The sequence below is a fragment of the Petromyzon marinus genome (assembly GCF_048934315.1).
Source record: "Petromyzon marinus isolate PM22_M1 ecotype Great Lakes invasive population chromosome 70 unlocalized genomic scaffold, UKy_Petmar_22M1.pri1.0 chr70_unloc.4, whole genome shotgun sequence".
In the NCBI taxonomy this organism is placed as follows: Eukaryota; Metazoa; Chordata; class Hyperoartia; order Petromyzontiformes; family Petromyzontidae; genus Petromyzon; species Petromyzon marinus.
The window spans coordinates 22,501-36,850 of NW_027422606.1; the positions used below are offsets into that span (position 1 = coordinate 22,501).

General features: G+C 55.5%; 1 protein-coding gene across 2 annotated transcripts in view; it reads right to left on the reverse strand.

Moving 5' to 3' along the window:
* The window catches only part of LOC142908111 (uncharacterized), a 38,828-nt gene that overhangs the window by 115 nt on the left and 24,363 nt on the right, over positions 1-14,350 (reverse strand). For both annotated transcript variants that reach the window (XM_076058362.1, XM_076058363.1), the window contains one exon: positions 1-1,551. This exon is cut by the window's left edge and continues 115 nt beyond it. In XM_076058362.1, the coding sequence (XP_075914477.1) occupies positions 1,502-1,551 (50 nt within the window). In that variant the 3' untranslated portion in view covers positions 1-1,501. The remainder of the gene's footprint in view (positions 1,552-14,350) is intronic.

The following is a 14,350-nucleotide window of genomic DNA, read 5'->3' on the forward strand; positions in this document are numbered from 1 at the left end:
GGGTCTCTGTGTGGTGAGTCTGTGGGTCTCTGTGTGGTGAGTCTGTAGGTCTCTGTGTGGTGAGTCTGTGGGTCTCTGTGTGGTGAGTCTGTGGGTCTCTGTGTGAGTGAGTCTATGGGTCTCTGTGTGGTGAGTCTGTGGGTCTCTGTGTGGTGAGTCTGTAGGTCTCTGTGTGGTGAGTCTGTGGGTCTCTGTGTGGTGAGTCTGTGGGTCTCTGTGTGGTGAGTCTGTGGGTCTCTGTGTGAGTGAGTCTATGGGTCTCTGTGTGAGTGAGTCTATGGGTCTCTGTGTAGTGAGTCTATGGGTCTCTTGCAATGAATCTTTGGGTCTCTATGGGAGTCTATGGGTCCCTTTGTGAGTCGATGGGTATCTGTGTGAGTCTATGGGTCTCTATCTGGTGAGTCTACGGATCTCTGTGTGAATCTATTAGTCTCTGTGTGAGTGAGTCTATGGGTGTCTCTGCATGAGTCTATGGGTCTCTATGGGTCTATATGGGTTCTGCAGATGTAGATGCCACTGGTTCTTCACGTTCTGTAGATGCCACTGGTTCTTCACGTTCTGTAGATGTAGATGCCACTGGTTCTTCACGTTCTGTAGATGCCACTGGTTCTTCACGTTCTGTAGATGTAGATGCCATCACTGCCATCTAATGCGCAGCGGTTGAACTTACGACTCTCGGTCCGCACAGGCTGCAAATGGGCACACGGGGAATGTTTAATTATCTCAAAGTTCGTAAGTCGAATGTTCATAAGTCGAATGTTCGTAAGCTGCCCTTGTATTGGGAAAGTCTCCGCGTGATTGGCCGGCGCCGTCACTCGACTCCGCCCCCACCCCGTTAAGCTCCTCCCCCTCCCCGGCTGCTTTGTCCGCCTCCTGAGCCAGCAGTTGAGCACTGGCCTGAGTCCCAACGCGGGCCAATCACGGCCAAGCAAACGTGTCACGTGACGACCGACGGACGAATCACGGGGCTCCAGAGTCGAGTCTCTTGCTCCGGCCGCCGGGTGAGCGGGCGGGGGTGGTGGTGAGCGGGGGTGGTGAGCGGGGGTGGTGAGTGAGAGGGGGTGGTGAGCGGGGGTGGTGAGCGGGGGTGGTGAGTGAGAGGGGGTGGTGAGCGGGCAGGGGTGGTGAGTGAGAGGGGGTGGTGGTGAGCGGTGATGGTGAGGGGGTGGTGGTGAGCGAGAGGGGGTGGTGGTGAGTGAGGGGTGGTGGTGAGTGAGAGGTGGTGGTGAGCGAGAGGGGGTGGTGGTGGTGAGCGGGGGTGGTGGTGAGGGGGTGGTGAGCGAGAGGGGGTGGTGGTGAGGGGGTGGTGAGCGGTGATGGTGAGGGGGTGGTGAGGTGATGGTGGTGGTGAGCGGTGGTGGTGAGCGAGCGGTGAGGTGGTGGTGAGGTGGTGGTGAGGTGGTGGTGAGGGAGTGGTGAGGTGATGGTGAGGTGGTGGTGAGGTGATGGTGAGGGGTGGTGGTGAGGTGGTGGTGAGGTGGTGGTGAGGGAGTGGTGAGGCTTAGGGTTTCTTCCCGTGGTGCTTCCTGCCGTCTGGGAGTCTCCTCACCTCTGCGGAAGAGACAAAGGCCGGAAGAGAGACAAAGTCACTCGCACCCACAGAGACTCATAGACACCCATAGAGACCCATAGAGACCCATAGACACCCATAGAGACCCACACCCATAGAGACTCATAGACACCCATAGAGACCCATAGAGACCCATAGACACCCATAGAGACCCACACCCATAGAGACTCATAGACACCCATAGAGACCCATAGAGACCCATAGACACCCATAGAGACCCACACCCATAGAGACTCATAGACACCCATAGAGACCCACAGACACCCACAGAGACTCATAGACACCCATAGAGACCCATAGAGACCCATAGACACCCATAGAGACCCACACCCATAGAGACTCATAGACACCCATAGAGACCCATAGAGACCCATAGACACCCATAGAGACCCACACCCATAGAGACTCATAGACACCCATAGAGACCCACAGACACCCACAGAGACTCATAGACACCCATAGAGACCCACACCCACAGAGACTCATAGACACCCATAGACACCCATAGAGAACCACAGACACCCACAGAGACTCATAGACACCCATAGAGACCCATAGACACCCATAGACACCCATAGAGACCCACACCCACAGAGACTCAGACACCCATAGAGACTCAGAGACCCATAGACACCCATAGAGACCCATAGACACCCATAGACACCCATAGAGACTCAGACACCCATAGACACCCATAGACACCCATAGAGACTCAGAGACCCATAGACACCCATAGAGACCCATAGACACCCATAGACACCCATAGAGACTCAGAGACTCATAGACACCCATAGACACCCATAGACACCCATAGAGACCCACACCCATAGAGACCCACAGACACCCACAGAGACTCATAGACACCCATAGAGACCCACAGACACCCACAGAGACTCATAGACACCCATAGAGACCCATAGAGACCCACACCCACAGAGACTCATAGACACCCATAGAGACCCATAGAGACCCACACCCACAGAGACTCATAGACACCCATAGAGACCCACAGACACCCATAGACACCCATAGAGACCCACACCCACAGAGACTCATAGACACCCATAGAGACCCACAGACACCCACAGAGACTCATAGACACCCATAGAGACCCACACCCACAGAGACTCATAGACACCCATAGAGACTCAGAGACCCATAGACACCCATAGAGACCCATAGACACCCATAGACACCCATAGAAACTCAGACACCCATAGACACCCATAGACACCCATAGAGACTCAGAGACCCATAGACACCCATAGAGACCCATAGACACCCATAGACACCCATAGAGACTCAGAGACTCATAGACACCCATAGACACCCATAGACACCCATAGAGACCCACACCCATAGAGACCCACAGACACCCACAGAGACTCATAGACACCCATAGAGACCCATAGAGACGCACACCCACAGAGACTCATAGACACCCATAGAGACCCATAGAGACCCACACCCACAGAGACTCATAGACACCCATAGAGACCCACAGACACCCATAGACACCCATAGAGACCCACACCCACAGAGACTCATAGACACCCATAGAGACCCACAGACACCCACAGAGACTCATAGAGACCCACACCCACAGAGACTCATAGAGACCCACACCCACAGAGACTCATAGAGACCTACAGACACCCATAGACACCCATAGGGACCCACACCCACAGAGACTCATAAAGACCTACAGACACCCACAGACACCCATAGACACCCATAGAGACCCATAGAGACCCACAGAGACCCACACCCATAGACACCCATAGAGACCCACAGACACCCACAGACACCCATAGACACCCATAGAGACCCATAGAGACCCACAGAGACCCACACCCATAGAGACCCATAGAGACCCACAGAGACCCACAGACACCCATAGAGACCCATAGAGACCCACAGAGACCCACAGACACCCATAGAGACCCATAGAGACCCATAGAGACCCACAGAGACCCACACCCACAGAGACCTACAGACACCCACAGAGACCCACAGACACCCATAGACACCCATAGAGACCCACACCCACAGAGACTCATAGACACCCATAGAGACCCACAGACACCCATAGACACCCATAGAGACCCACACCCACAGAGACTCATAGAGACCCACAGAGACCCACAGACACCCATAGAGACTCATAGAGACCCATAGAGACCCACAGAGACCCACACCCACAGAGACTCATAGACACCCATAGAGACCCACAGAGACCCAAAGAGACCCACACAGACCAATAGAGATCCATGGAGACCCACAGAGACCCATAGAGACCCATAGAGATCTACAGAAACACATAGAGACCCACAGAGACACATAGAGACCCACAGAGACCCATAGAGACCCATAGAGACCCACAAAGCCCCATAGAGACCCACAGAAACCCACAGAAACCCAGAGTTATTAAAAACCCACAGAGACACATAGAGACCCATAGTCATAGAGACCCACAGAGACCCATAGAGACCCATAGTCACAGAGACCCACAGAGACCCATAGAGACCCACACTCATAGAGATCCACAGAGACCCACAGAGACCCATAGTCATAGAGACCCACAGAGACCTATAGAGACCCATAGAGACCCATAGTCATAGAGACCCACAGAGACCTATAGAGACCCATAGAGACCCACACTCATAGAGACCCAGACTCAGAAACCCACAGAGCCCATAGAAACCCATAGAGACCCATAGTCATAGAGACCCACAGAAACACACAGAGACCCATAGAGACCCATAGAGACCCATAGTCATAGAGACCCACAGAGACCCATAGAGACCCACACTCATAGAGACCCACAGAAACCCACAGAGACCCATAGAGACCCATAGAGACCCATAGAGACCCACACTCATAGAAACCCACAGAGACCCACAGAGACCCACACTCATAGAGACCCACACTCATAGAGACCCACAGAAACCCACAGAGCCCATAGAAACCCATAGAGACCCACAGAAACCCATAGAGACCCACAGAGACCCACAGAAACCCACAGAGACCCATAGAGACCCACACTCATAGAGACCCACACTCATAGAGACGCACACTCATAGAGACGCACACAGACCCACAAAGACCCACAGAAACCCATAGTCATAGAGACCCATAGTCATAGAGACCCACAGAAACCCACAGAGACCCATAGAGACCCACAGAGACACATAGAGACCCATAGTCATAGAGACCCACAGAGACCCATAGAGACCCATACTCATAGAGACCCACAGAGACTCATAGAGACCCACACCCAGAGACCCATAGAGACCCACAGCGACCCATAGAGACCCCCAGAGACCCATAGAGACCCATAGAGACCCACAGAGACCCATACTCATAGAGACCCACAGAGACCCACATTCACAGAGACCCACAGAGACCCATAGAGACCCACAGAGACCCACAGAGACCCATAGAGACCCACAGAGACCCATAGAGACCCATAGAGACCCACAAAGCCCCATAGAGACCCACAGAAACCCACAGAAACCCAGAGTTATTAAAAACCCACAGAGACACATAGAGACCCATAGTCATAGAGACCCACAGAGACCCATAGAGACCCATAGTCACAGAGACCCACAGAGACCCATAGAGACCCACACTCATAGAGATCCACAGAGACCCACAGAGACCCATAGTCATAGAGACCCACAGAGACCTATAGAGACCCATAGAGACCCATAGTCATAGAGACCCACAGAGACCTATAGAGACCCATAGAGACCCACACTCATAGAGACCCAGACTCAGAAACCCACAGAGCCCATAGAAACCCATAGAGACCCATAGTCATAGAGACCCACAGAAACACACAGAGACCCATAGAGACCCATAGAGACCCATAGTCATAGAGACCCACAGAGACCCATAGAGACCCACACTCATAGAGACCCACAGAAACCCACAGAGACCCATAGAGACCCATAGAGACCCATAGAGACCCACACTCATAGAAACCCACAGAGACCCACAGAGACCCACACTCATAGAGACCCACACTCATAGAGACCCACAGAAACCCACAGAGCCCATAGAAACCCATAGAGACCCACAGAAACCCATAGAGACCCACAGAGACCCACAGAAACCCACAGAGACCCATAGAGACCCACACTCATAGAGACCCACACTCATAGAGACGCACACTCATAGAGACGCACACAGACCCACAAAGACCCACAGAAACCCATAGTCATAGAGACCCATAGTCATAGAGACCCACAGAAACCCACAGAGACCCATAGAGACCCACAGAGACACATAGAGACCCATAGTCATAGAGACCCACAGAGACCCATAGAGACCCATACTCATAGAGACCCACAGAGACTCATAGAGACCCACACCCAGAGACCCATAGAGACCCACAGCGACCCATAGAGACCCCCAGAGACCCATAGAGACCCATAGAGACCCACAGAGACCCATACTCATAGAGACCCACAGAGACCCACATTCACAGAGACCCACAGAGACCCATAGAGACCCATAGAGACCCACAGAGACCCATAGAGACCCACACTCATAGAGACCCACACTCATAGAGACGCACACTCATAGAGACGCACACAGACCCACAAAGACCCACAGAAACCCATAGTCATAGAGACCCATAGTCATAGAGACCCACAGAAACCAACAGAGACCCATAGAGACCCACACTCAGAGACCCATAGAGACCCACAGCGACCCATAGAGACCCCCAGAGACCCATAGAGACTCATAGAGACCCACAGAGACCCATACTCATAGAGACCCACAGAGACCCACACTCACAGAGACCCAGAGAGACCCACAGAGACCCATAGAGACCCACAGAGACCCATAGAGACCCATAGAGACCCACAGCGACCCATAGAGACCCCCAGAGACCCATAGAGACTCATAGAGACCCACACTCAGAGACCCATAGAGACCCACAGCGACCCATAGAGACCCCCAGAGACCCATAGAGACTCATAGAGACCCACACTCAGAGACCCATAGAGACCCACAGCGACCCATAGAGACCCCCAGAGACCCATAGAGACTCATAGAGACCCACAGAGACCCATACTCATAGAGACCCACAGAGACCCACACTCACAGAGACCCAGAGAGACCCACAGAGACCCATAGAGACCCACAGAGACCCATAGAGACCCACAGAGACCCACAGAGACCCATAGAGACCCACAGAGACCCACAGAGACTCACAGAGATCCACAGACACTCACAGATACCCACAGAGACACACAAACAACCACACATGCCCACAGAGACCCACAGAGACCCATACTCATAGAGACCCACAGACACCCACAGAGACCCACACTAAAACTAAACTATGAACACGTGACGAGCTGTAAGGCCCCCATTGGTCTGCTGTGCTCAGCAGTGACCACGTGGACATCACAAATCATAGCGGCATCTGGCGAAGCATCGCACACAGCCACGCGCAGAGAGACACAGACTCCACGCATACTGGGGCAGCATCAGCAGGCATACTCAGGGGTCGGGATCGAACCCACGACCTCCTGTGTACCAGGCGAGGTGGTTAACATCTCCTAGCCACTGTGGTGCCCCATTGTCACGTGGTGCTGTGGTGGTGTTTCAGCTGAACCCGCCACCAGAGTGGGCCAGAGGGCGACCCTCACAGCCAGGGGGTTTTGGTCGCAATTCTGGCGAGCGAGGGAGCACATTCGACGTTTCACTTGAAACTAGATCGAGCAACTTCAGGAGGAGTGAGACGTGGCATGCACTCACCCACTCACTCACTCACCTACTCACCCACTCACTCACCTACTCACCCAATCACTCACTCACCTACTCACTTACTCACTCACTCACCCACTCACTCACTCACCCACCCACTCACCCACTCACCACTCACTCACCACTCACTCACTCACCACTCACTCACCCACTCACCTACTCAATCACTCACCACTCACTTACTCATCCACTCACTCACTCACCCACCCATACACCCACGCACTCACTCACTCACTCATCCACTCACTCACCCATACACCCACGCACTCACTCACCCACTCACTCACCCACCCACCTACTCACTCACCCACTCACTCACTCACCCACTCACTCACCCACCCACCTACTCACTCACCCACTCACTCACTCACCCACTCACTCACTCACCCACTCACCCACTCACCTACTCACCCACTCACTCACTCACCTACTCACCCACTCACTCACTCACTCACCCACTCACCCACTCACTCACTCACCTACTCACTCAATCACCTACTCACCCACTCACTCATTCACCCATCCACTCACTCACCACTCACTCAGACTCTCACCCACTCACTCATTCACTCACCCACTCACTCACTCACTCACCTACTCACTCACCCACTCACCCACTCACCTACTCACTCATTCACCTACTCACCTACTCACTCACTCACCTACTCACTCAATCACCTACTCACCCACTCACTCATTCACCCACCCACTCACTCACCACTCACTCAGACTCTCACCCACTCACTCACTCACTCATCCACTCACTCACTCACTCACCTACTCACTCACCCACTCACCTACTCACTCACTCACCTACTCACCTACTCACTCAATCACCTACTCACCCACTCACTCAATCACCCACTCACTCATTCACTCACCCACCCACCCACTCAACCACTCACTCACTCACTCATCCACTCACTCACCCACCCACTCACCCACTCACCCACTCACCCACTCACCCACCTACTCACTCACCCACCCACCTACTCACTCACCCACCCACCTACTCACTCACCCACCTACTCACTCACCCCCTCACTCACTCACTCACCCACTCACTCACTCACCTACTCACCCACTCACTCACCCACTCACTCACCCACCCACCCACTCACCCACCCACTCACTCACCCACTCACTCACTCACCCACTCACCCACCCACCCACTCACCCACTCACCCACTCACCCACCCACCCACCTACTCACTCACCCACCCACCTACTCACTCACCCACCCACCTACTCACTCACCCACCTACTCACTCACTCACCCACTCACTCACTCACCTACTCACCCACTCACTCACTCACCTACTCACCCACTCACTCACCCACTCACTCACCCACCCACTCACCCACCCACCCACTCACCCATCCACTCACTCACCCACTCACTCACTCACCTACTCCCCCACTCACTCACCCACTCACTCACCCACCCACTCACCCACCCACCCACTCACCCACCCACTCACTCACACACTCACTCACTCACTCACCCACTCACTCACCCACCCACTCACCCACCCACCCACTCACCCACCCACTCACTCACACACTCACTCACTCACTCACCCACCCACTCACCCACTCACCCACCCACTCACTCACCTACTCACTTCACCCACTCACCCACTCACCCACTAACTCACTCACCCACCCACCCACTCACCCACTCACTCACTCACTCACCCACTCACTCACTCACCCACCCACCCACTCACTTACTCACCCACTCACTCACTCACTCACCCACTCACTCACCCACCCACCCACTCACCCACTCACCCACCCACTCACTCACCCACCCACCCACTCACTCAATCACCCACTCACTCACTCACTCACCCACCCACCCACTCACCCACTCACTCACCCACCCACCCACTCACTCACTCACTCAACCACCCACTCACTCACCCACTCACTCACTCACCCACCCACCCACTCACCACCCACCCACTCACCCACCCACCCTCTCACTCACCCCCCACCCACCCTCTCACTCACTCACTCACCCACCCACCCACCCACTCACTCACCCAACCACCCACTCACCCACCCACCCATCCACTCACTCACCCACTCACTCACTCACCCAACCACCCACTCACCCACCCACTCACCCACCCACCCATCCACTCACTCACCCACTCACTCACTCACCCAAACACCCACCCACTCACCCACCCACTCACTCACCCACCCAACCACCCACTCACCCACCCACCCACTCACTCACCCACTCACTCACTCACCCAACCACCCACCCACCAACTCACCCACCCACCCACTCACCCACCCACCCACTCACTCACCCACCCACCCATCCACTCACTCACCCACCCACCCATCCACTCACTCACCCACTCACTCCACCCACTCACCCACTCACTCACCCACTCACTCACCCACTCACTCACCCACTCACTCACCCACTCACTCACCCACCCACCCATCCACTCACTCACCCAACCACCCACTCACGCACCCACCCATCCACCCACTCACTCACCCACCCACCCACTCACTCACCCACCCACCCACTCACTCACCCACCCACCCACCCACTCACCCACCCACCCATCCATCACTCACCCACTCACTCACCCAACCATCCACTCACTCACCCAACCACCCACTCAGTCACCCACCCACTCACCCACTCACCCACCCACGCACTCACCCACCCACCCATTCACTCACCCACTCAATCACTCACTCACTCACCCACCCACCCACCCACTCACCCACCCACCCATCCACTCACTTACGCACTCACTCACCCAACCACCCACTCACCCACCCACCCATCCACTCACTCACCCACTCACTCACCCAACCACCCACTCACCCACCCACCCATCCACTCACTCACCCACTCACTCACCCAACCACCCACCCACTCACCCACCCACCCACTCACTCACCCAACCACCCACTCACTCACCCACCCACCCATCCACTAACTCACCCAACCAACCACCCACTCACTCACCCAACCACCCACTCACTCACCCACCCACCCACTCACTCACCCAGTCACCCACCCACCCATCCACCCACTCGCTCACTCACTCACTCACCCACCCACCCACTCACCCACTCACCCACCCACCCACCCACGCACTCACCCAACCACCCACTCACCCACCCACCCATCCACTCACTCACCCACTCACCCATAAGCACAGAGACCCATACTCATAGAGACACACAGAGACCCATAGCGACCCACAGACACCCACAGAGACCTACACAGGCCCACAAAGACCTATAGAGACCCACACTCATAGAGATCCACAGAGACCTATAGAGACCCATAGAGACCCATAGTCATGGAGACCCACAGAGACCCATAGAGACCCATAGTCATAGAGACCCACAGAGACCTATAGAGACCATAGAGACCCACACTCATAGAGACCCACACTCAGAAACCCACAGAGCCCATAGAAACCCATAGAGACCCATAGTCATAGAGACCCACAGAAACACACAGAGACCCATAGAGACCCATAGAGACCCATAGTCATAGAGACCCACAGAGACCCATAGAGACCCACACTCATAGAGACCCATAGAGACCCACACTCATAGAGACCCATAGAGACCCACAGAAACCCATAGAGACCCACACTCATAGAGACCCACACTCATAGAGACCCACACTCATAGAGACCCACACTCATAGAGACCCATACTCATAGAGACCCACAGAGACCCATAGAGAACCACACTCATAGAGACCCACACTCATAGAGACCCACACTCATAGAGACCCACACTCATAGGGACCCACAGAGACCCATAGAGAACCACACTCATAGAGACCCATAGTCATAGAGACCCACAGAAACCCACAGAGACCCATAGAGACCCACAGAGACACATAGAGACCCATACTCATAGAGACCCACAGAGACCCATAGAGACCCACAGACACCCACAGAGACACACAAACAACCACACATGCCCACAGAGACCCACAGAGACCCATACTCATAGAGACCCACAGACACCCACAGAGACCCACACTAAAACTAAACTATGAACACGTGACGAGCTGTAAGGCCCCCATTGGTCTGCTGTGCTCAGCAGTGACCACGTGGACATCACAAATCATAGCGGCATCTGGCGAAGCATCGCACACAGCCACGCGCAGAGAGACACAGACTCCACGCATACTGGGGCAGCATCAGCAGGCATACTCAGGGGTCGGGATCGAACCCACGACCTCCTGTGTACCAGGCGAGGTGGTTAACATCTCCTAGCCACTGTGGCGCCCCATTGTCACGTGGTGCTGTGGTGGTGTTTCAGCTGAACCCGCCACCAGAGTGGGCCAGAGGGCGACCCTCACAGCCAGGGGGTTTTGGTCGCAATTCTGGCGAGCGAAGGAGCACATTCGACGTTTCACTTGAAACTAGATCGAGCAAGTTCAGGAGGAGTGAGGCGTGGCATGCACTCACCCACTCACTCACTCACTCACCTACTCACCCACTCACTCACCTACTCACCCAATCACTCACTCACCTACTCACTTACTCACTCACTCACCCACTCACTCACTCACCCACCCACTCACCCACTCACCTACTCAATCACTCACCACTCACTTACTCATCCACTCACTCACTCACCCACCCATACACCCACGCACTCACTCACCCACTCACTCACCCACCCACCTACTCACTCACCCACTCACTCACTCACCCACTCACTCACCCACCCACCTACTCACTCACCCACTCACTCACTCACCCACTCACCCACTCACCTACTCACCCACTCACTCACTCACCTACTCACCCACTCACTCACTCACTCACCCACTCACCCACTCACTCACTCACCTACTCACTCAATCACCTACTCACCCACTCACTCATTCACCCATCCACTCACTCACCACTCACTCAGACTCTCACCCACTCACTCACTCACTCACCCACTCACTCACTCACTCACCTACTCACTCACCCACTCACCCACTCACCTACTCACTCATTCACCTACTCACCTACTCACTCACTCACCTACTCACTCAATCACCTACTCACCCACTCACTCATTCACCCACCCACTCACTCACCACTCACTCAGACTCTCACCCACTCACTCACTCACTCATCCACTCACTCACTCACTCACCTACTCACTCACCCACTCACCTACTCACTCACTCACCTACTCACCTACTCACTCAATCACCTACTCACCCACTCACTCAATCACCCACTCACTCATTCACTCACCCACCCACCCACTCAACCACTCACTCACTCACTCATCCACTCACTCACCCACCCACTCACCCACTCACCCACTCACCCACTCACCCACCTACTCACTCACCCACCCACCTACTCACTCACCCACCCACCTACTCACTCACCCACCTACTCACTCACCCCCTCACTCACTCACTCACCCACTCACTCACTCACCTACTCACCCACTCACTCACCCACTCACTCACCCACCCACCCACTCACCCACCCACTCACTCACCCACTCACTCACTCACCCACTCACCCACCCACCCACTCACCCACTCACCCACTCACCCACCCACCCACCTACTCACTCACCCACCCACCTACTCACTCACCCACCCACCTACTCACTCACCCACCTACTCACTCACTCACCCACTCACTCACTCACCTACTCACCCACTCACTCACTCACCTACTCACCCACTCACTCACCCACTCACTCACCCACCCACTCACCCACCCACCCACTCACCCATCCACTCACTCACCCACTCACTCACTCACCTACTCACCCACTCACTCACCCACTCACTCACCCACCCACTCACCCACCCACCCACTCACCCACCCACTCACTCACACACTCACTCACTCACTCACCCACTCACTCACCCACCCACTCACCCACCCACCCACTCACCCACCCACTCACTCACACACTCACTCACTCACTCACCCACCCACTCACCCACTCACCCACCCACTCACTCACCTACTCACTTCACCCACTCACCCACTCACCCACTAACTCACTCACCCACCCACCCACTCACCCACTCACTCACTCACTCACCCACTCACTCACTCACCTACTCACCCACCCACCCACTCACTTACTCACCCACTCACTCACTCACTCACCCACTCACTCACCCACCCACCCACTCACCCACTCACCCACCCACTCACTCACCCACCCACCCACTCACTCAATCACCCACTCACTCACTCACTCACCCACCCACCCACTCACCCACTCACTCACCCACCCACCCACTCACTCACTCACTCAACCACCCACTCACTCACCCACCCACTCACTCACCCACCCACCCACTCACTCACCCACCCACTCACCCACCCACCCTCTCACTCACCCACCCACCCACCCTCTCACTCACTCACTCACCCACCCACCCACCCACTCACTCACCCAACCACCCACTCACCCACCCACCCATCCACTCACTCACCCACTCACTCACTCACCCAACCACCCACTCACCCACCCACTCACCCACCCACTCACCCACCCACCCATCCACTCACTCACCCACTCACTCACTCACCCAAACACCCACCCACTCACCCACCCACTCACTCACCCACCCAACCACCCACTCACCCACCCACCCACTCACTCACCCACTCACTCACTCACCCAACCACCCACCCACCAACTCACCCACCCACCCACTCACCCACCCACCCACTCACTCACCCACCCACCCATCCACTCACTCACCCACCCACCCATCCACTCACTCACCCACTCACTCACCCACTCACCCACTCACTCACCCACTCACTCACCCACTCACTCACCCACTCACTCACCCACTCACTCACCCACTCACTCACCCACCCACCCATCCACTCACTCACCCAACCACCCACTCACGCACCCACCCATCCACCCACTCACTCACCCACCCACCCACTCACTCACCCACCCACCCACTCACTCACCCACCCACCCACCCACTCA